The following is a 20,133-nucleotide window of genomic DNA, read 5'->3' on the forward strand; positions in this document are numbered from 1 at the left end:
ACTAAAAGTTATCTAATCATCCCCGATACCATATCATCGTAAACTCAAAGGGCCAGAAGCAGTCATGTCTTTCCAGAACTTGAGAGTTCCTGGCCTCACGCAGTCCATGGGGAATTGGAATCCAAATAAGAATAAACCAGAACGGGCCGGGTGTGGTGGCTTACGCCTGTGATCCCAGCACTTTGGGAGGCCAAGGGGGGCAGATCACGGGGTCAGGAGATCAAGACCATCCTGGCCAACATGGTGAAACCCCAACTCTGCTAAAACACACACACACACACAAAAAAAAAAAAAAAAAAAAAAAGCCGACGTGGTGCCACGCGCCTGCAGTCCCAGCTACTCCAGAGGCTGAGGCAGGGGAATAGCTTGAACCCGGGAGGTGGAGATTGCAGTGAGCCAAGGTCGCGCCACTGCATCTCAGCCTGGTGACAGAGTAAGACTCCGTCTCAAAAAAAAAAAAAAGAATAAACCAGAAGGAACCTTCAACATGCCTCACTGTTCCAAGAGTTAAGGCTCAGAGTAGAACTTTCAAGTAGGGAAGTAAAGGGTGAACTTTACTTCAACTTTGTACTAGGGTAAGAGGCAGGCCAAAGTACTGCCGTGAAAGGTAGGGAAGGAGCATGGAGAGGCTTCAGTGGAAAGGTACATGTCCCCACTAGGTAAGAGAATGGGGTGTTGCCAGAGGGAGTGTTGAAGGCTGGTAACCCCTGCTGAGCTTTAGATGTAGCCTCCCAACCGTGGCTGTGCTTAGCTTTCTATCTAGCTTCCTTAGGTAGAGGCTGATAGGAGGGGGGCCTAGGGAATGACCCCATGAAAACTGACTGCAGTATGGCTGCCTAGTTGTTCAAATGATGGTCACCAAGTTCCTAGTCTTTAGGAGCTTCTGTGAGGCCCAAATCATTCAGAGTTCCAAAGGGTTGTTTGGTAGGGGCAGTTGCTGAACACTAGACAAGGTAGTTGGTAGTACTTGGCAAAGTTCAAAGTGGGATCCTTTAAACAAAAACACTGAGAACTACTGCTATGACGCAGGGTAGACTTGGGAATATCTTAAAGGGATATCCACAGCTAGCTATTTTTCTGACTTGTCCAAGCACTTCTATGACCAAACTGAAGGGGAGATTCCATTACAGACACCTGCGTGCCTAATGTGATACCCCAATCAAAAAGCTTCAAGAAACCTTGTATTCTCCCCAGCCTTTGAGAGGGGTCAGGAAATACTGGGCAGTTATAAAAAGTTGTCTTTAACATTGTTGGCTCCTGCTCTGCCTCTTTCCTTGTACCAGGACAGAACTGAACGTCTCAATTCCTTGCCTGAAAATGTCATTCCCTACCTCCCAGAAAGGTTTATCTAGGTAGGCCTCTCCACCAGTTGATTATTCATTCAACTCCCTTCTGTTCTGGCCTTGCTCTTCCCCACCCGCCCCCTTCTCTACTCCTGGTTTCCAGCTACTTAAGTCCTTGGCAGACACATAACAGGATAGGCAGAAATGCTGATTGGATCTTGGGAGTAATCAACGTCTGACAGTGACACTCTGATTTACTTAAGCCTTCAATTCCATCTCAGAGAGGGATTAATATTCCTCTGTCTGTGGTTCCTCCTTTCCTCCAAGAGGTTCACAATGAGAAACCATTTCATTCATCTTTGTATGCTCAGTTTTTAGGCACCAAGATGAGGGCCCAAATGTGACAGTTTGCGGCAAGGAAATTTTAGTGGGCTTGGCACACAGGAGGGAGAGCTACGCAAATCATCCTAGCATCCATCTCCAGAGCATATTCCTCCCCTGCTCTGCCCTTTTCTTTCTTTCTTTTTTTTTTTTTTAAAACACATTCTCACCTCTTTGCCCTCCTGTTAAAGGCTTGAATACAAATGAGGCAGCATGGGAGTCCTGGCTTGGAAATCAGGTCTGCGTTCTCAGTCCCTTCAGTCACTGACCTAATATATGAACTTAGACAATTCACTTGCCTCTGTGGACCTTTAAATGAAAGAGTTAAACTGTAATAGATGATGTCCCTGGGCTCTTTCACGTAATCCATACTTGAAAAATCAATTAATCAATTTGAAGAAACTCTAATTCCAAGACATAGGTATCCTGGCACCTGTTTGAAACAGCTGAAAGGAGGTAAAGGTCAGGTTCCTGTTTATTATACATTTTAGCTATAGGAAAAGAAGCAAATATATCTATGGAGACACAGAACCTGGCAGCCCCTATACTTGACTAATAAAAGCAAATTCCTGGAAGCAGCAGAGAAATAGGCCACAAGTGAGACTGGCAGTGTCAAAAAAGGTCTATAAATTAAGTGATCAAAGGAGTAAAAAACAATGGCTATAACCAGACAAGATCTCTAAGCATAGACTATAGTCTAGAGAGGTCTGAATGGGAAGGAGCCCCTAGAGCTTCTATTAAATGGAAGGACTTGGTCCACAGCAAGTTGCTACGGCATTTGGTTCAAACCCAGTTTTCTCAATCTGTCAACCCGGTGTGTATGCACATGTGCAGACATGCTGCAGGCTGTAGTTATGCTTCTGAAGTGCTGAAATGAGAAATAAATATCAGAAGAAATAATGCCATATTCAGAAAAAGTTAAGCTGAAGGCAAGTAAAATTTTGCTTTCAAAGCCACTCATTTCCCTACCACTCTGTGTGACATGACCATTGCTCATTCTGATGTGTGCACTACAGAGTTTTATGGGATGGTGAACTCTGGGTGGGGGGAAGGGTAGATTTGTAGTATAACTGAAGCCAAAGACAGGATACAACCCCACGTCCTGTCTAAGAACCACCACTGCCCTGCTCGCAGCTCATGACAAATGGATGTGACTTGATCTGACCCACTTGGGCACTCACTTGTCTTCATTCAAAGAGACTGTCTCCACAAAAGGGATTTCTTCCTTGTCTGTCTTCCCCATGATCAGCCGGTGCTTATCCAAGTTTATGATGCACTGAAAACAGGAGAATCACTGGTAACTTGTCAGTGATACCACTATGAGTTCCTGTGTAAGAGGATACCTGCCTCAGAGAGGAAGTATCAAGGGGTAAGAGGAGTCAATCTTACCTTCAGAGATCGGAGAGTCTGTAGACCAAGGGACAAGTTCTTCTCATTGTCATCTAATAAAACAAAAAGATGATTAAGATTTAGCCATTTCCACGCTTGCTTAGAAGTCGGCCTAATCACTATTAGGTTCCACCCATCCATCCAATAACATCCAATAAGCATATATTGAGCATGTGTTATTTTTATTTTTTTGTTATTTTTACTTTTTTATTTTTTGAGATGGAGTTTTGCTCTTGTTGCCCAGGCTGGAGTGCAGTGGCGCAATCTCAGTTCACTGCAACCTCTGCCTCCCAGGTTCAAGCAATTCTCCTGCCTCAGCAGGAGATTTGGGATTACCAGCGCCCACCACCACACTCGGCTAATTTTTGTATTTTTAGTAGAGACAGGGTTTCACCATGTTGGCCAGGCTTCTCTCGAACTCCCGACCCCAGGTGATCCACCCACCTTGGCCTCCCAAAGTGCTGGAATTATAGGCATGAGCCACCGCACGTGGTCAAGCATGTGTTGTATTAAGTAATTTTCCTAGATCATTAAAGTTACAAGGCAATAGAGCCAAGATGCAAACTCAGGTCTTTTTTACTCTAAAGGACAAAGGTCTTTAGACAAAGACCAATAACTTGGAGTAGTCAAGAATAAAATGTATGAGAAGTGTGGAAAGTGGTGGGAAATTATCAAAGGATTTATGGCAAAGGAGTAAGTTGCTCTCTGTTTCTAGTTCATGGAAAGCTCTCAGGGGACATTTTCACCTGTACATAAAAATGTGTTTTCTTGCTCCTTTTTTTTTTGGCATGGAGTTGCACTCTTGTTGCCCAGGCTGGAGTGCAGTGGCGTGATCTCTGCTCCACCTCTCGGGTCCAAGCAATTCTCCGACCTCAGCCTCCCAAGTAGCTGGGATTAAAGGCATGCGCCACCAGTCCCAGCTAATTTTGTATTTTTAGTAGAGATGGGGTTTCTCCATGTTGGTCAGGCTGTTCTTGAACTCCTAAACTCAGGTGATCTGTCCACCTTGGCCTCCCAAAGTGCTAGGATTACAGGCATGAGCCACTGCGCTCGGCCTCTTGCTCCTTGAATTTTTTTTATGTGACCTCCACATTTGTTTAACTGATTGATTCTCAACATGTCTTGAATGTAGCTCAGGGCCCATCTAGTACTTTGGAGACCAAAAATTGGGACAAGATCTATAGTACAGAAAAATGGGAACCATTTTGAAAAAGTCAATATTTACAGGCATGAGATCTCATGAGGTTTTGTTGGGGGTAGGGAGAGGGTTTATGTTAGGGTCCATAGGTCCCGCCCTCAATTCTGCTTACCAACCACAGCTGCTGGGCAGTCCAGGCAGAGAGAGCCCAGTGTGATCACTAGGTGTTCAATCTGGCCCACTACTTTGAGATGCCGGGGTAGAGAAAGCTTTTCTCCTTCATGCTTGTGGGATTTGACAAGCTCCTTGAGTCTGCACCAAAAAGGAAGATACCAAAATCCCCTTGACAGAGATTCCTGATAGAATCCTGCAATGCCTACCTTCTGACCTACAACTGGAATTCTCCAGGGATCTCTTGGGATTAATTTACCAAAAAGTGCTAGCCATCCTACATTTGTTGTTTCAGCACTTTGTCCTAAACATGCCAGGGGGATATAAAAACACTAAAGACTCATCTCCCATTCTCAAAAACCTTACATCACTTATGTGTATTGGTGAAGACAGGGGAACTGACATATTCAGAGAATCCTATTCTGTATCCTACTGTCCCCACCATTGTGTGAGGCAATTGAGTTAACACGTCCTTTTACCAATCTGTGAGTAACAGATACCAGAGAAGTCAGGTTAATCCTAATTTTAGAAGGTGCTTTGTTCAATGTCTAATTTTCTCATTGTCCTTTCTATTTCATTCTGTCTTCATCAGTCTGTCTTAGACTATAATGTTAGTGGAGGCAAGTACTTATTTGGTAAGTGCACTGATATTCGTAGCAGCAAGGAATATCACGGAGAAAATCCTTGTTAATTTAACTTGTCTGTGCAGGGGAGGAAGGAAAGAAACAGTACCAAGGTTTCACATGTTACATAAGCTGATTGTAATAGCTAGCACCAGAGCTATTATGGGTTGGTGGATAAATACTTAATTATGGACTTTCTGTGCCAATACTTCTGCTTTCCTCTATTTCCTCTCTTTTGATGTTATAGCCCATCCAAAAGAAAAATAATTGCAGTTTTACAGATGGTTATTAATTCCTTTGGAATCATGGCAGTCTGCTGCCTAATTATGCACCAGGACATATCAGTCTTTCTGGAACCATCATGTTGCACTATACTTCATCTTTTCACCACATAAAAAGCTCAGGGCTGGGTGCAGTGGCTCATACCTGTAATCCTAGCATTTTGGGAGGCTGAAGCGGGCAGATCGCTTGAGCCCAGGAGTTGAAGACCATCCTGGGCAACATGGCAAAACCCCTTCTCTACAAAGAATACAAAAAATTAGCCAGGCATGGTGGTGCACACCTGTAGTCCCAGTTACTCAGGAGGCTGAGGCAGGAGGATCACTTGAGCCCAGGAGGCGGAGGTTGCAGTGAGCCGAGATTGCACCACTGCACTCCAGCCTGGGCAACAGAGTGAGGCTCCACCACACAAAACAAACAAAATAAACTACTGGCTAATCATCTTTATGATGGCCCAGGCCCAGGCCCAGGCCCAGGCGCAGTAGCAGCTGCAGTCCTCTTCTCAGTTCTGATGGATGTTTCTTGGGGACAGGCAGTGCATCCTCCAGAAAGACTCTGAGTAAGCTAAGGCCCACCACATCCCTACTTTTATTCATCTGGATGGAGTATACCAACAGGACAGCTCCTTTTAATTTGCTGTCTAGTGGATCAGGGCAGGGCACACAATGAGCCAGAGGTCTCAGGCTGTCTCATTCAAGTTCAGAGGTCTTTGCTCAAAACTTAATAGGGGGAGTTAACAGAAAGCCAAAAGTTTCCATGCTCACTGATTTCTCCACTTGCCTGATAACCCACCACTCCTCCCCTCTACTAAGGACTCTGGTTCCAGCTGAGATCTGAACTCTGCATACTTCTCTTTGAGCTGCCGTAGAGATGCTCACCATCTCTAACCATAAAATAGAGTCAAGCGAAGAGTACACTCACATCTAAGTTCCACTCAGTACGAGTGGCTACTTACCCCAATCTGTCCACACAGGCCAAAGAGATGAGATTATATAGGCAGCCTGTGTCAACCAAGGCTTTCACATCCTTTCCAGCACACTGTGGGGAGGAAATGTACTGTTCAACAAGAGCCAGAGAAGCAGAAGGGAAAGGAGATGCAGACAGCAAGCAGCAGATGTCATATGAAAGGCAGGGGTGGAGAGCATCCTCCCAATTATGGGTTATAGTGTCCCATCTTTACCCACTGCTAAGTCTGCCTTTGACTGGCTCTTGTTCCTGCTGAATCCAGGGCTGACAGAAGATCCCCCAAAAAACTCTAGATGTTTTCTGCTACATAACAAATAGCTCTTAAACTTTTTTAAAAAATCACATACCCATTTGTAAATCTGATGAAAGCTTTGTTCCTTCTTCCCATGAAGACACACGTGCATACAAAATGTCACATACACTTCCAGTGTTGCATGGAATGGCCCTTTTAAAACTTACTTATGAATTCCATGAGACCCATATTCTATAAAGTCAGGGGGAGAGGGTCCCACATCCTACTTTCCAGAAAACCCTGGAAAATCTGTTCTCAGAACATTACCTGGCAAGAAACCAAAATCATGTCATCCTCCTCAGACTTCTTTAGCCCCTCAGACTTAGCCTGATTGACTTTGTTCGTCTTAGAGGCCCAAGGGACACGGCCGCTTCGGAGCTTAGACAGGTTGGTTTCCATGAGGCGCCTCTGCAGAATATTATGGGGTTGCTTGAGGGATAGAAAGCAGAGACTTCTTAGTGACAGGCCACATCCCTCTTTCCCATTGTCCCCCAGGTACCATAAAAATAATGAAGGAGCCTCCCATAACTGAGCTCTACCTTTGTTTCTCATTTATACTTCCTTCAAGTGAGGACTTCACTGGTATTGTCAGAGCAGGTACCATAAACCAATTTGCAGTAGGCCACCCTGAATGAATGAAAATGCAAGATATGACACTGGGAAATGTGGAGAGGGCCGATAAATATTCTAGGGCTTAAGAGAACTGAGGGCCCTTGTTATTTGGACTAACCTAGGCCTGCTACCTTTCTTCCCCTTACAAGAGCATTTCAAGGGAAAAGTGGTCTTAGTCTAGAATAAGTGATCTCTGTATCTTCCCAGGTGACAGCAAATCACTGCCCTATAGAAACGGCAGCTCATTTTCATAGGCTGAAGAAACTTAGCTAACACCGGTATTCAGAAGCTCTGCCTACTTCTGTGTCAAGTCTCACTCTCTTATCTTTCAGATGCAGCCTGTAGATACCTTAGTGGCTGGCTCTCCTGTGGGCCGAGTCACCCATGGGTAGATAGGGTGAAAAGACAGGAATTCACACTTGCTGAGCAAGCCTCTCAGCAGACACACTTTGAAACCTGACAGAACACATAAGAATCATCGTTGCTGGCATCCTCTGGACCTCAAAACACTGGTTTCTCCTGCCCTATCTTATCATCCATTTCCCTTCCCTTCAATGGCCCAAAAGTGGGGGTATGAAGGGGGAAGACACTGACCAAGAAGCAGGAGACTTAATTAGACCTTATATGCATGCCAGGATGCCTAATGTTAAGAAGCAGAATGAGAAGTGTGAGTTTAAGTCTGTACTTTGATAGAGCTTAGAAGAGTTCCTAGGGCAGATATAGTCATGCTCCACCGTTCCCATTCAAAGTGGCCTCCAGAAAATTTAAGATATCTCTTGAAAAGAAATCCTTTGACTGGAGAAATCTGTATACACAAATATCTTATGCCCAGCTACAATAGCATTTAAAATCCCTCAAAGGAGAGTGTTTCACCCCAAGTTTCTATCTAACATATACCAGATGACACTCTGATTCTATGGGGAAGGAAGTCACTCTTAGAAGCCCAGAGCCTAGAACCTTTCAAGGGGAGGGGCTGGCACTGGAGGTCTTCAGTATCTGCCACCTTTCAGATTCCTAAGGAAGAATGGAGTCACAGCCATGACTCATTGTAACCCTAGTGAGATGAAGAAATGGATTCCCGAAATACACTGATTCTTGGCAAAGCACATTCTAAATTGGTATCTTTGGGAAAAGTGGAGGGAGAGGCACTTGTAAAGAAAATGAGAGCTTCTTAGCTTGACAAGGAGCTGGAGGAAGTGCTAACTCTGTCAGATTTTCTGATGCAACACTGGGATAATGCTTTGCTTCTCAAAAGAAACTAAAATGCTTCATTCGAATCTCTCTCACCAGTAAGACTGGATTCCTAGCTCAAGCCATACTAAAGCAGGGTGTTTGTTTCTGTTACATCCGTGCTTACATCTAGGACCTACTCAGATAAAACTGGACTTGTAGAAGTGAGGACTGGAAGGAGTTTCAAAGACCATCTAAACAAAGCCCTCTTACCTAAAGTTTGGGGATGTCTTCCTACATTGGTCTTGCTAAAAACTTTATCTGGTTCTTAATCTTGCAAAGAAGCCTAATCATTAGTGGAGAGATGAGACAAACGAGGGAAGTTCTGAAATCATTCTGCTTGAATTCATCCCTTTTCTGTATTTTCCTCTCTTTCTACTGGATTCTTCTTCCACAAGTTATAAAACATACTAAAAGTTCCTAGATATTGGGGAGAAAACTCCTCCACAAAACATCAGATCCTGCTGCCTTGACTCTACAACCTCCTTTAATCACCCTCCTTATCTGGAATGGTCTTTTTTTAAAAAGCCTAAACCATGACATCTATTTCCTGATATCCCATATTTCCTTCACTGAGATCACTTCTTATCCCATACCAATAACAACCTCTGATTTCCAAATACAGTAGACATTTTCAGCCTTAATTTTACTAGATTTTTCTAGTGAATTTGGCCCTGCTGACTGTTCCTTTACTTGTTCTTTAGTAACCAAAAAAAGGTTCAAACACATGCTCAATGTAAAATATTTAAGTATCACTGAAATATATAAAATAAAAAGCAAAGGCCAGGCACGGTGACTCACGCCTGTAATCCCAACACTTTGGAAGGCTGAGGCAGGTGGATCTCTTGAGGTCAGGAGTTCGAGACCAGCCTGACCAACATTGCAAAACCCCATCTCTACTAAAAGAAAAAATACAAAAATTGGCCAGGCGTGGTGGCGTGCACCTTTAATCCCAGCGACTAGAGACGGGGAGGCAGGAGAATCGCTTGAACCCAGGAGGCCGAGGTTGCAGTGAGCCTAGATCACACCACTGCACTCCAGCCTGGGCAACAGAGCAAGACTCTATCTCAAAATGATAAATAAATGAACAAATACATAAATAAATAAAATTAAAAGCAAAAACCTCCCCAATCTCTCAAACCCTTCTCAGTCCCACTCCCGACAAATAATGATCATTAAATTTAGAAGTATATCTTTCAAAAAATATTAATACATTTATAAACATATAAAAAACAAACATACTATAAAACTGTTCTGAAATTTTCTATTTTCATTTAATATATAAGAGGCAATTTCTGGCTGGTCACGGTGGCTCACACCTGTAATCCCAGCACTTTGGGAGGCTGAGGCAGGTGGATGACGAGGTCAGGAGATGGAGACCATCCTGGCTAACACAGTGAAACCCGTCTCTACTAAAAATACAAAAAATTAGCCAGGCGTGGTGGCAGTCGCCTGTAGTCCCAGCTACTCACGAGGCTGAGGCAGGAGAATGGCGTGAACCTGGGCGGGGGAGCTTGCACTGAGCCGAGATCGTGCCACTGCACTCCAGCCTGGGCGACAGAGCAAGACTCCATCTCAAAAAAAAAAGGCATTTTCTATGTCACTATACATAATTCTTTTCATTCTCTTTGATAACTAAAAAGTATTAATAATATAGTTCAGGAATAGAAAATTTACAGCCAACAAACCCGTATGAACCTCAGAGATGTTTTTCTCTGGTCATTTTACTATGCCTACATATCTTAAGTAACAATATAGCTGCATATTTACCTCTGCTTCCAGTCAAAATTTCACTAAAATGACAGTAAAAGAGTAAGTCCTAAACCCACAAAACAAAAAGAACAATAAAGAAGAAAAAAAAGATGTTGACAAAATTCTGGAATCTCAATAGCAGGTAGAAAGGCAGCAATAATGACCTGGACTAGAGAAAGCTAAGTGCTTTATACCATTTCACTTCACAGAGAGCTGAAGCGGCAGAGGCTGCCAGTTGCTCTTTAAAATCCTTGTTCTCCTCTTCTTCATAGGAAGATACCTAGATTCTTTCCTGGCCCTCCTGGCGGTTAGGCATAGCCATATGACTGAGTTCTACAGAATAGAATGTGAGTGGAAGTGACATGCACCATTTCTATGCCTGGCCCATAAAAATCTCCTGTGCATACTTCTCCATATTATTTTCCTCTTCCCACTGGCTGGAGTGGAGATGACCACTATGGTAACCTTCTCAGAGGCCACATGTTGAAGACAGAAGAGCTACTGTCTCTAAAGGACTAAATGGAAGAGGCTGTCTTGCTGACTTTTCCACTAATACTGTTACTTAAGAAAAAATAGGCTGGGTGTGGTGGCTCATGCCTGTAATCCCAGCACTTTGGGAGGCCGAGGCGGGTGGATCACAAGGTCAGGAGATCGAGACCATCCTGGCTAACTCAGTGAAACCCCGTCTATACTAAAAATACAAAAAATTAGCCAGGCGTGGTGGCGGGCGCCTGTAGTCCCAGCTGCTCAGGAGGCTGAGGCAGGAGAATGGCGTGAACCCGGGAGGCGGAGCTTGCAGTGAGCCGAGATAGTGCCACTGCACTCCAGCCTGGGCAACAGAGCAAGACTCCGTCTCAAAAAAAAAATAAGAAAAAAGAAAAAAGAAGCTATTTTGTTTGAGCTATTATATATTTGCATCTAGCTGTAAAAGCAGTTGTCTTACTGAAACTAAAAGGCTGAGGGGTTAGAGGTATCAGAACCTCTACAATTGAAGGATACAATTAGGGTTGGAAATAGACTAAAGTCTTCATAAGACTCTCACTTGACCCAGAGAACTGGGGAGAATGCCAAAAGTTTACTCTTCTTGTAAGAGTAAATAAAAAGACTGATCAGTTGATAGCTTGGCTAGGCTTTCAGGTTTCGAGAACAGCTGAAGGGGAGTGGGGAGTATCATACTAGGCCAGAACTGAAGGACATGAGTTTAAAGATTGAAAGGCCCCACATGGAGCCTACCATAATGAATGAAAAAAGATCCACATCAAGATTTCACATCACTGTGAAATTTTGGAATAGCATGGATGACAAAGATCCCACAAGATTCCAAAGAGAAAAAGATGATAAAAATACAAAGGATTGGGAATCAGAATAGTATAGGACTACTCAACAGTAACAATCAAAGCTAAAAGACAATAGAATAATGCCTTCAAAAATCTGAGGCCGGGTGCAGCAGCTCATGTCTGTAATCCCAGCACTTTGGGAGGCTAAGGTGGGCAGATCACGAGGTCAGGAGTTCGAGACCAGCCTGGCTAACATGGTGAAATCCCATCTCTACTAAAAATACAAAAATTAGCCAGGCATGGTGGTAGGTGCCTGTAATTCCAGCTACTCAGGAGGCTGAGGCAGGGGAATAACTTGAACTCATTGTGGAGGTTGCAATGAGCTGAGATCGTGCCACTGCACTCCAGCCTGGGCAACAGAGGGAGACTCCGTCTCAAAAAAAAAAAAAAAAAAAATCTGATAGTACATAATTTCTAATAGTAATTAGTACCTAGTAAAACTATTTAATAGTATCTAATAGTACCTAGTCAAACTATTGGTCAAGACTCAAGAAAGTTATTTCCTGTGTCTTGTCAAGAAGCTACTGAAAGGTATGCATGCTTCACCAAAGCAAGGGAAACAAACAACAAGGGGAAAAGCATGAGATCTAAGAACAAAAGAATCCAATAGAGAGGCAAAGGCAGTTCTGAGAATGAGGTTGGAGGAAAAGTCCAGGATACAGGTTGCCTATAGCTCTTAAGAGCAGCCAGTCCAAAATGAAATGAAAAGACAGGAGACTCTAGGAAGGATTCTCCAAGAAAACAATGGACTTGCTAGACCATCTATAGTTTTAAGTTACTTGAAGGAGAATTAAATTTTACATGGCAACTTTTTTTAAAAAAACCAAGGAAATTAATTTTGAGAAAAATGTTTTTATGAGAAAGGAAATAGTACATTTGACTCAGCTGTAAATAACAAGAACATAGTCATAATAATGTAAGCAGTAAATGCTTATTTGACCCAAAATAGTTATGTAATAGAATGTTAGTAAAACAGAAGAATGAATATGATGGGAAAGTGTAAGATAATTAAATTTTTATCCATTATAATAGAAAATCAGGGCTGGATGCGGTGGCTTACACCTGTAATCCCAGCACTTTGGGAGGCCAAGGCGGGCGGATTGCTTGAGCCCAGGAGTTCAAGACCAGCCTGGGCAACATGGTGAAATTCTGCCTCTACAAAAAATACAAAAATTAGCCAGGCATGGTAGTTCACACCTGTAGCCCCAGCTACCTGAGAGGCTGAGGTAGGAGAATAATTTGAACCTAGAAGGTGGAGGTGGTAGTGAGCCAAGATCACACCACTGCACTCCAGCCTGGGCAACAGAGTGACACTCTGCCAAAAAAAAAAAAAAAAAAAAAAAAAAAAGTAAGACTAGACAGATAGTGATGAAAACAGTTAATTAAGAAATAGCAGTATCACCATTTACTTGGAATTTACTTGGAGATATGGAGATCCCTAACACAAGCAACAGCTTTAAATTTTTTTAAGTTTTAAATTATTTACATTAAAAATTTTTAAATAAAAATATACCCCATGTAGCAGAAAAGAGTTCAGCCACAAGAAAAGCCAACTTACAGCAGTTTAAATGGAGATTTATTTTTCTCACGTAACAAGAAGTCTAGAGATAGAAGCTGCTGATACTAACTCAGCAGCTTAACAACTTCAGGGCTATTGGCTCTGTAATTCTCTTGGACATTCCTTCATGGTCACAGATGAATACCCCAGCTCCAGGCATTATATCCACATTCAAGAAATGAGAAAGGAGGAAGGACTACTCTAACATAATCAATTGCTTTTATCAGAAAAGGAAAAGCTTTCCCAGAAGTTCCTTTGGCAGTTTTTTTCCCATATCTTCTTGGTCAGAACTCATATGGCCACTCCTAACTTTAACAGACATTGGGAGATAATTTAGCTTTTATAATCTCTATAGAGGAGTCAGGCATATAGAAAAGGGCTAAGAATGGGTGATGATTTAGCCAACTAACAGTGTCTGCCAGATGCAAAAACTAAGGCATGTGCACACACACCATGTAACTTAGGCAGGTATAATGCCAGGTTATCTTATAACCAGCTTAGCATCTATTTTCTTATGTCTGCCCTCGTTTCTACATTTTAAAACAGCAAATCCTTGACAGACAAGTTTGTTGTATAAACATACCTTAACTATTTACTAATGGGCATTTAGATTATTTCCATATGTTTGCCATTAGAAACAATGCTGCAATAAACTCAACATTTTATTTATCCTGAAACACTCCTCCACTGGCCTCTAAAACCACCTGTTTATTCTGTTCCTGTCTCTTTCACTGGTTCCTTTGCCTGTGTTCATTTCTTAAATATTAGTGTTCCTCATTGCTCTATCTTTGGTCCCTTGTCACTCCACATATACTGCCAGGGCAATTTTATCTGTTTTCATTGCATAAATTACTATCTTTATGATGATGACTCTATCTCATGTCCAGATGTCATCTCAATTCTAGACCCATAGATTCAACTACCTTTTTGAACTTCTCTACTTAGACATTCCACAGGCACTTCAAACGTAACTTATCCCACTGATATTTTCTATAAAACTTGCATATTCTCCTTTATTCCCTATCTCAGTGAGTGAAATTCTGCCTCCTCTTATTTTCTTCTTCATTTACTGTTACTGCTAAGCCCAAGCAATCTCCTAACATTACTTTCATGGTCCTCTTCCCCTACAGTGGTTCTCTTCCTAGTTGTATTAAAGAAAAATCCTCGATTTAGCATTCAAGACCTTCCACTACCACTCATCCTCCTTCCCAATCTCATCTTTTAAATTATTACTCCATGAAAGCTTTCTGCTTTCAGCAAATTACCACTTGTCACATATTACCTTGGGTGAATCACTAATCTCTATGAGCATTACTTTTCTCTAAACCTTACTCTCTTGATCAGTAATAAAAGACGTTTGAGCTCCAAAGTCTTGTTCAGTTTTAACATGTTGGGTTAATTCCTTTCCAACAACCTTGGTAAGTGGCACCACCATACATCCATTCTTGATTTTTTCATTTCCTGACCTCCCATCAAAAGTGCTATTGTACTCTGAAACATACCTGGAATTGATCTGCTTCTCCCCATCTTTACTACCTCCAATCTAATCCAAACCACTGTAATTTCTTATCTCTACTGCAACAGCCTCTTAACTTGCATTCTGCCTCTTCTTTTACCCTTCTCCAGTCCATTCTTTGCATGGAAACCAGAGTAAGCTTTTTAAAACATAAGTCAGATAACACAGTACTTTACTCAAAACCCTTCAATGGTATCCCATTGTTCTTCAGAAAAAATCCAAACTTTTTACCCTTCTCTATACAGCTCTGAACCAACTGGTCCTTGCCTCTCCTTCCATATACAAACCACTCTCCCTTTATTCATTCAGATTCAACACCATCCACACTCACTTCCTTGCTCAAAATTCCTCTCCCATTCCAATCCCTTTGCACCGGCTGTCCCCTCTGCCTGAAATGTTCTTCCCCTAACATTTCTAATGGTTAGGTCCCTCTTATCTTCCAGGTCTCTGTTCAAATGTCATTTCCTCACAGATACCTTCCCTGACCATACAACTTAAAGTAGGTAGGTCACCTCTTTAGTTACTAACAAGTCTCACTATTTCTTTCATAGTAATTATAAATACATAATTATTTTGTGTATTTACTTGTTTATATTTCACCCCTGCCCTACTAGCATGTTAACTGCACAAGGGCAGGGACCGTGACTGTCGATTTCAGCTATATCCTCAGCTCTTGGTATGGTACTGAAAGAAATCTCTACCGCTTCTTTCTTCAAAAAGCCTTTCTTTTTTTCTGAGATGGAGTCTCAGTCTGTCTCCCAGGCTGAAGTACAGTGGCACAATCTTGGCTCACTGAAACCTCCGCCTCCCAGGTTCAAGCAATTCTCTCACCTCAGCCTCCTGAGTAGCTGGGACTACAGGCGTGCACCACCACACCCAGCTAATTTTTACCTTTTTAGTACAGATGAGGTTTCACCATGTTGGCCAGGCTGGTCTTGAACTCCTGACCTCAGGTGATCCACTTGCCTTGGCCTCCCAAAGTGCTGGGATTACAGGTGTGGGCCATCAGACGCAGCCAAAAAGCCTTTCTTGATTAATATCATTGAATTCTTTCTTTCAGAATCCCTTCAATATTTGTATGTTAAAGAGTTTGTACTACTTGTATCCCCAGTCTATGCCTGTTTTATAAATGTGGTTAAGTGGTTCTCATTCGTTTAATGACATATTGGCTTTCCAAGGGATGTCCTGTTTTTCAACATACATAGTACTGACCAGGTACACTGGCTCATGCCTGCAATCCCAGCACTTTGGGAGGCTGAGGCAGGACTGCTTGAGGCCAGGAGTTTGAGAGCAACCTAGTAACACAGTGAAACTGTGTCTCTACAAAAAAAAAAAAAAAAATTAAATAAAAATTTAATGTGGTGATATGGATGGCTAATCTATAGGGCACACCACACAGACCTGCTCCAATAGACAGATTCTGTTCAGGTATTTTATGGTAAGTTTGCTTTACTGTGTTCAACCATCTTTCCCCCAGCCTCATTCCTAATTCTAGTCAGTTTTGAAAAAGCATTTAGCTCTGATCAGAAGCAATCATATGTAGGAAAGAAAAACTCTATTGCCAGACAAGTAAGAATATGGTCTAATGCATACAGGTAAGTATGATATCATTTAGGAAAGACAGCACATTATCACATAACATGACTATTTTTAAAAATTAAAAAGTCCTTAGCACAACGAGAAAAACTTTAATGAACCTGGTAGCTAAAACAAGATAAATTACAACAGGCAAATTTACAAGAATGGAGATGTTTTTCTCCAGCTTCATCGAGTTTAAAAAAAAAAATCAGGGCTGGGTGTGGTAGCTCATGTTTGTGATCCCAGCACTTTGGGAGGCTAAAGTGGGCAGATCACTTGAGACCAGGAGTTCAAGACCAGCCTGTGCAATATGGCAAAATCCCATCTCTACAAAAAATACAAAAGTTAGACTGGTGCTGTGGTGTGCACCTGTAATCCTAGCTACTCAAGAGTTTGAGATGGGAGGATCTCTTTAGCCTGTGAGGTCGAGGCTACAGTAAGATGTGACTGCAGCTGCATTCCAGCCTGGGCAATAAAGTGAGAACCCGTCTCTTAAAAAAAAAATCAAATATAATATTGCTCACTCATATCTCTGGTTTTAGTTCTTAATCTAATACAGAATGAACAATATAAGATAAAAGGATAAATGCAAAAGGGCCAGACAAAAATATAATTTCCACAGAAGACTTTGTATCAGCCAACTCCATATACACAGAAATAGGCAAAGGCACTTTCCTGGGGCCAAGACAACATGACCCCCTTTGATTTCCTATGGTTGCCTTCTGCCAGTCCTAAAAGGGCTGGCAGGCTGATCAAGCAGTGAACATTACAGACACAGCATAGTAAGAGGTAGATAATTCAGAAATCCCAGCAGTATAATGTAAATATTGGTTACTAGTACGAGGGAAAACAACCTACAACCTTCACAAACCCAAAAGTCAATTACAACTAATTTTTCCTCTCTCTTATCTCCCTCTGATGCTATCCTCTCCCTTTTCTTGGACCCCTTCTGTCGAGATTATACTATAAACTACTTCAAGTAAGAACTATTCAATTAATTTTAGCATCCTCCAAATTTCCCTTGCAGTGAGAGAAAATTGAGTCAACACTAGTCTATCCCAGATGTATTTATAAAGTAAAACAATAATAATGTACTTCTAAGGTCACTTCTAAGATTGTACTGAGGCTGCAACAACAGTTTCAAGAGTTTAAGCATGCTGCCTCACCCCAGTGCTTGCGGCTCTCCTAGCCCTACCTCGGTCTGCCTCCGTTTCTGTAATCTGGCTGTTCTGTGCAATCACTTGTACACTGTAGGTGTGAAAACAGTGAGAGAGGGAAATAAACTCCATGACGATGGGGCACAGAAAGCATGAACCATGATTCAGAGCCTCACAGTCAACTGCCATGTGTATGTGTCATACTCAAGGCAATATCCTGCTTCTTGAGGCTCCTTCCTCTTTGCAGCCTGCTGCCTGTGCTCTATGCTATCAGCCCTTCGTGACTCAACTGAGACAGACTGGAGTCAGAAAAGTGGATGGAATTCCTACACAGCATGAAGTAGTATAAGAAATCCTAGGCAGAAGGAAGCTAAGGTAGCTCTCCTTCCTAAGCTAGGAAACTCCTTGACAACCAAGGACAACCAAATCCAGCATTTTAAAATTCCATATTTTAATTCTTCTCTTAATATAATACTTCCTTCTTTATTGATTGACAAGCATTCTAGGAACGAGGATAGGATTATTTGGCCTGAAGGAAAGAATATTTCTCGAACCTGATTTGTTAAATGAATCAAGATTGCTTTAAAGTAAAAGAAGGGAAAAGAGAGTTACCTCTTTTGCAGGAGCACATTTCAATCACTCATCACTCTGGGTTAGCATAAATCAGGGAAACTATCCTGCGGCTTGTGCAAAAAGCAAAGCAAAACAAAAAACCACAACTTTCAAAAAACAGAACAAGATAACTGAAGTAGACAAACCCTGCACAGAAGCAACTAATGGCAGGGAGGAGAAAAATTATACTGGTACCTGTGTGTCATTAGAGCTGTTAAATTTAAAAAAAAAAAAAAAAAAAAAAAGGAAATGGATGCAGAAGCTCTGCCCTCCTGGGGCCAGAAATGGCAATTTCAATGAATTAGAGCTAACAACCACATCCAAAATTAAACATTTCAAAAGCTTAAAATAAAAAATACTAGAAAAATTATGCAGAGCACTTATTTCATTTGTTAAAAGACACTTAATTAGCGTTTCATACATTACCACCCAAATGAACAAAGCCATTGTGAAATTCAAGAAAACAATCCAACTACAAGAAAACTCCAGATAAAACTACAAAGTTAAACATAAACTTGACCCAGGACCACTACAGAGGCTGAGGGATGACAGATACAGTTCTTTATATTGGTCACCCTTTCATTCTATAGAAAGAGGACAGTACCATTTTTTACCCCAGGGCTCCTGTCCTGGGGTGCTTCTACTTAATGCCAAGAAAAACCGTGCTAGAAAAAAAGACTGCAACCACCCCAGCCCCAAATGCACACATTAGCTGGTCGGTAAGATGGAGCAGCCTGGATTCCTCCCTCTACTCACTCCTTGGGGGCGGGGCTGGAAGAGAAGAGAATGATGAAGAGATGTTGGGGGTTCAGGAAACCTTCACATTCGACCCCTTTTCTCTCTCCCCACTCAGGACGGAAGGTCAAAGGTACATAGGACCAAAACTAGAGAAGTGGATTTTGCATAGGGGGACAATGGATTCAACAAAAATCTTCCGGATCTGGCAACTGTCAAAAAAAAATCCCTTTCCACTTCTTTCCCCCTCACACGAAGTCATTAGGAATCACCTCTGTCTGGGTCATAGAACCAGCCACACAGCGTAGGAGGCACAAGCCCCACGAACAAAATTCGGTATTAAGAATAAGGGGAGAGAAAGAAGACCCGAGGGCAAGAGGGCAGGGCAGGACCTCTTCCTTCTTCTGGAGAGGAGACATCCAGGGAGGAGATACAGCCGAGGGGAGAGCGAGCTGAAAAGCTAGGACGGAATCCCCACCGAAACCGCAGCAGGGGTGCTGGAAGGGGAGGAATGCGCGACGCAGCGACCGCGAGCCAAGGGCAGCGGCGGGCCGGGCCGTGACTCAGTGAAAGCCGCAACGGCCGGGCCTCGGAAGACCGCGGGCGCGAAGCCGCCGGGGCCAGGGCAAGAACGGCGGCGGGGGCTCACCGTGTCCTTGGACGAGCCCAGCTTCTTGAGGCCGTCCAGGGGCAGCAGGTCGGCGGAGTCCTTGTGGATGAACTGCACCGCCTGCTTCATCCGGCGCTGCTGTCGCAGCGACGCCGCCTCCCGCATGTCGGTCTCCTTGCGGCCGCCCTCAGTAAGGAGCCCTGAGTAAAACATCCTTGAGGCGCCGGCGGCCCGGTCGCCCGCGGCTCCCCAGCAGCCTCGAGCTCGAGCTCCTCCAGCGCCGCAAGGGCCCCGCGCCGCGCCTTTTATAGCCGAGTGTGACGTCGCGTGGAGCAGCCAGTGTGCGCGCGGGGGGCGGGGCCGGCACAGAGTCCACGCCCCGCAAGGCTCCCTGGCGTCCCGCGTGCCCTGCTCACCCGGTGGCAAAGCGGGAGAGGAGGCGGCGGCGCTGGTGGGAGTGACCCGGCGGGCCGAGAATCCACAGCGGCCTCTTCACCCAACCGCCCCCTCCTGCGTGGGAGCCCCGCATCCCTTGGACGGGTGTGGGCTCTGGGGCCCGATGCCCTGGCAGCCCCGGCCATCTCCGCCGCTGGCCGCGGGTCCCAGCTCACCTGTCCACGCCGTGGCCGACCCGGGGATAACCGACAGCCGGGCCATGCCTCGAGTCCCGCCGCCCGCGCCGCTGCTCGGCTTCTCGGAAACGCACCTCCACGCCGCCAGCCGGGGCTCCAGCGCCCACCGCCCGGGCCCGGAGGACTGGCGGCTCCCTCCGAAGTTGGGAGCGGTCGGGATTTTTACAACTTCAGGTTGGTCCCCACCCACCGGGCCACGTGACTGGGGAGGGGGCAGCCGGTGCAGGCGTGTGGAGGAGCCTTTCGGGACCTCCTCCCCCGGGCACCCTCTGCCTGCAGCCG

General features: G+C 43.8%; 1 protein-coding gene across 3 annotated transcripts; it reads right to left on the minus strand.

Moving 5' to 3' along the window:
* Nucleotides 1-1,821: 1,821 nt before the first annotated feature.
* Nucleotides 1,822-19,540, minus strand: NRIP3 (nuclear receptor interacting protein 3). 3 transcript variants are annotated; one of them, XM_009186626.2, is made up of 8 exons: nt 19,259-19,333; nt 7,062-7,149; nt 6,790-6,951; nt 6,220-6,302; nt 4,364-4,503; nt 3,054-3,106; nt 2,846-2,940; nt 1,822-2,587 (listed from the first exon to the last, which is right to left on the minus strand). In XM_009186626.2, the coding sequence occupies exons 3-8, from the start codon at nt 6,919-6,921 to the stop codon at nt 2,434-2,436; spliced, it is 657 nt and encodes a 218-aa protein (XP_009184890.1). In that variant the 5' UTR covers nt 6,922-6,951; nt 7,062-7,149; nt 19,259-19,333; the 3' UTR covers nt 1,822-2,433. The 3 variants fall into 3 exon arrangements, with proteins under 3 accessions (XP_009184890.1, XP_003910296.1, XP_009184889.1); XM_003910247.2 differs by lacking the exon at nt 7,062-7,149 and having other exon boundaries at nt 1,822-2,532; nt 19,259-19,540; XM_009186625.1 differs by lacking the exon at nt 7,062-7,149 and having other exon boundaries at nt 19,259-19,540.
* Between the last annotated feature and the right edge of the window lie 593 nt (nt 19,541-20,133).

Source organism: Papio anubis, chromosome 12 (genome assembly GCF_008728515.1).
Source record: "Papio anubis isolate 15944 chromosome 12, Panubis1.0, whole genome shotgun sequence".
Lineage (NCBI taxonomy): Eukaryota > Metazoa > Chordata > Mammalia > Primates > Cercopithecidae > Papio > Papio anubis.

What these genes read in the sequence shown, in the direction of transcription:
- NRIP3 (XM_009186625.1), bottom strand. Translation starts at nt 19,432, where the DNA reads ATGTTTTACTCAGGGCTCCTTACTGAGGGCGGCCGCAAGGAGACCGAC. An exon ending in TGATTTTGGTTTCTTGCCAG is followed by an intron (nt 6,303 to 6,789) that starts GTAATGTTCTGA and finishes TCCTCCCCACAG; the next exon opens with TGTGCTGGAAAGGATGTGAA. An exon ending in CTGCCCAGCAGCTGTGGTTG is followed by an intron (nt 3,107 to 4,363) that starts GTAAGCAGAATT and finishes TTGTTTTATTAG; the next exon opens with ATGACAATGAGAAGAACTTG.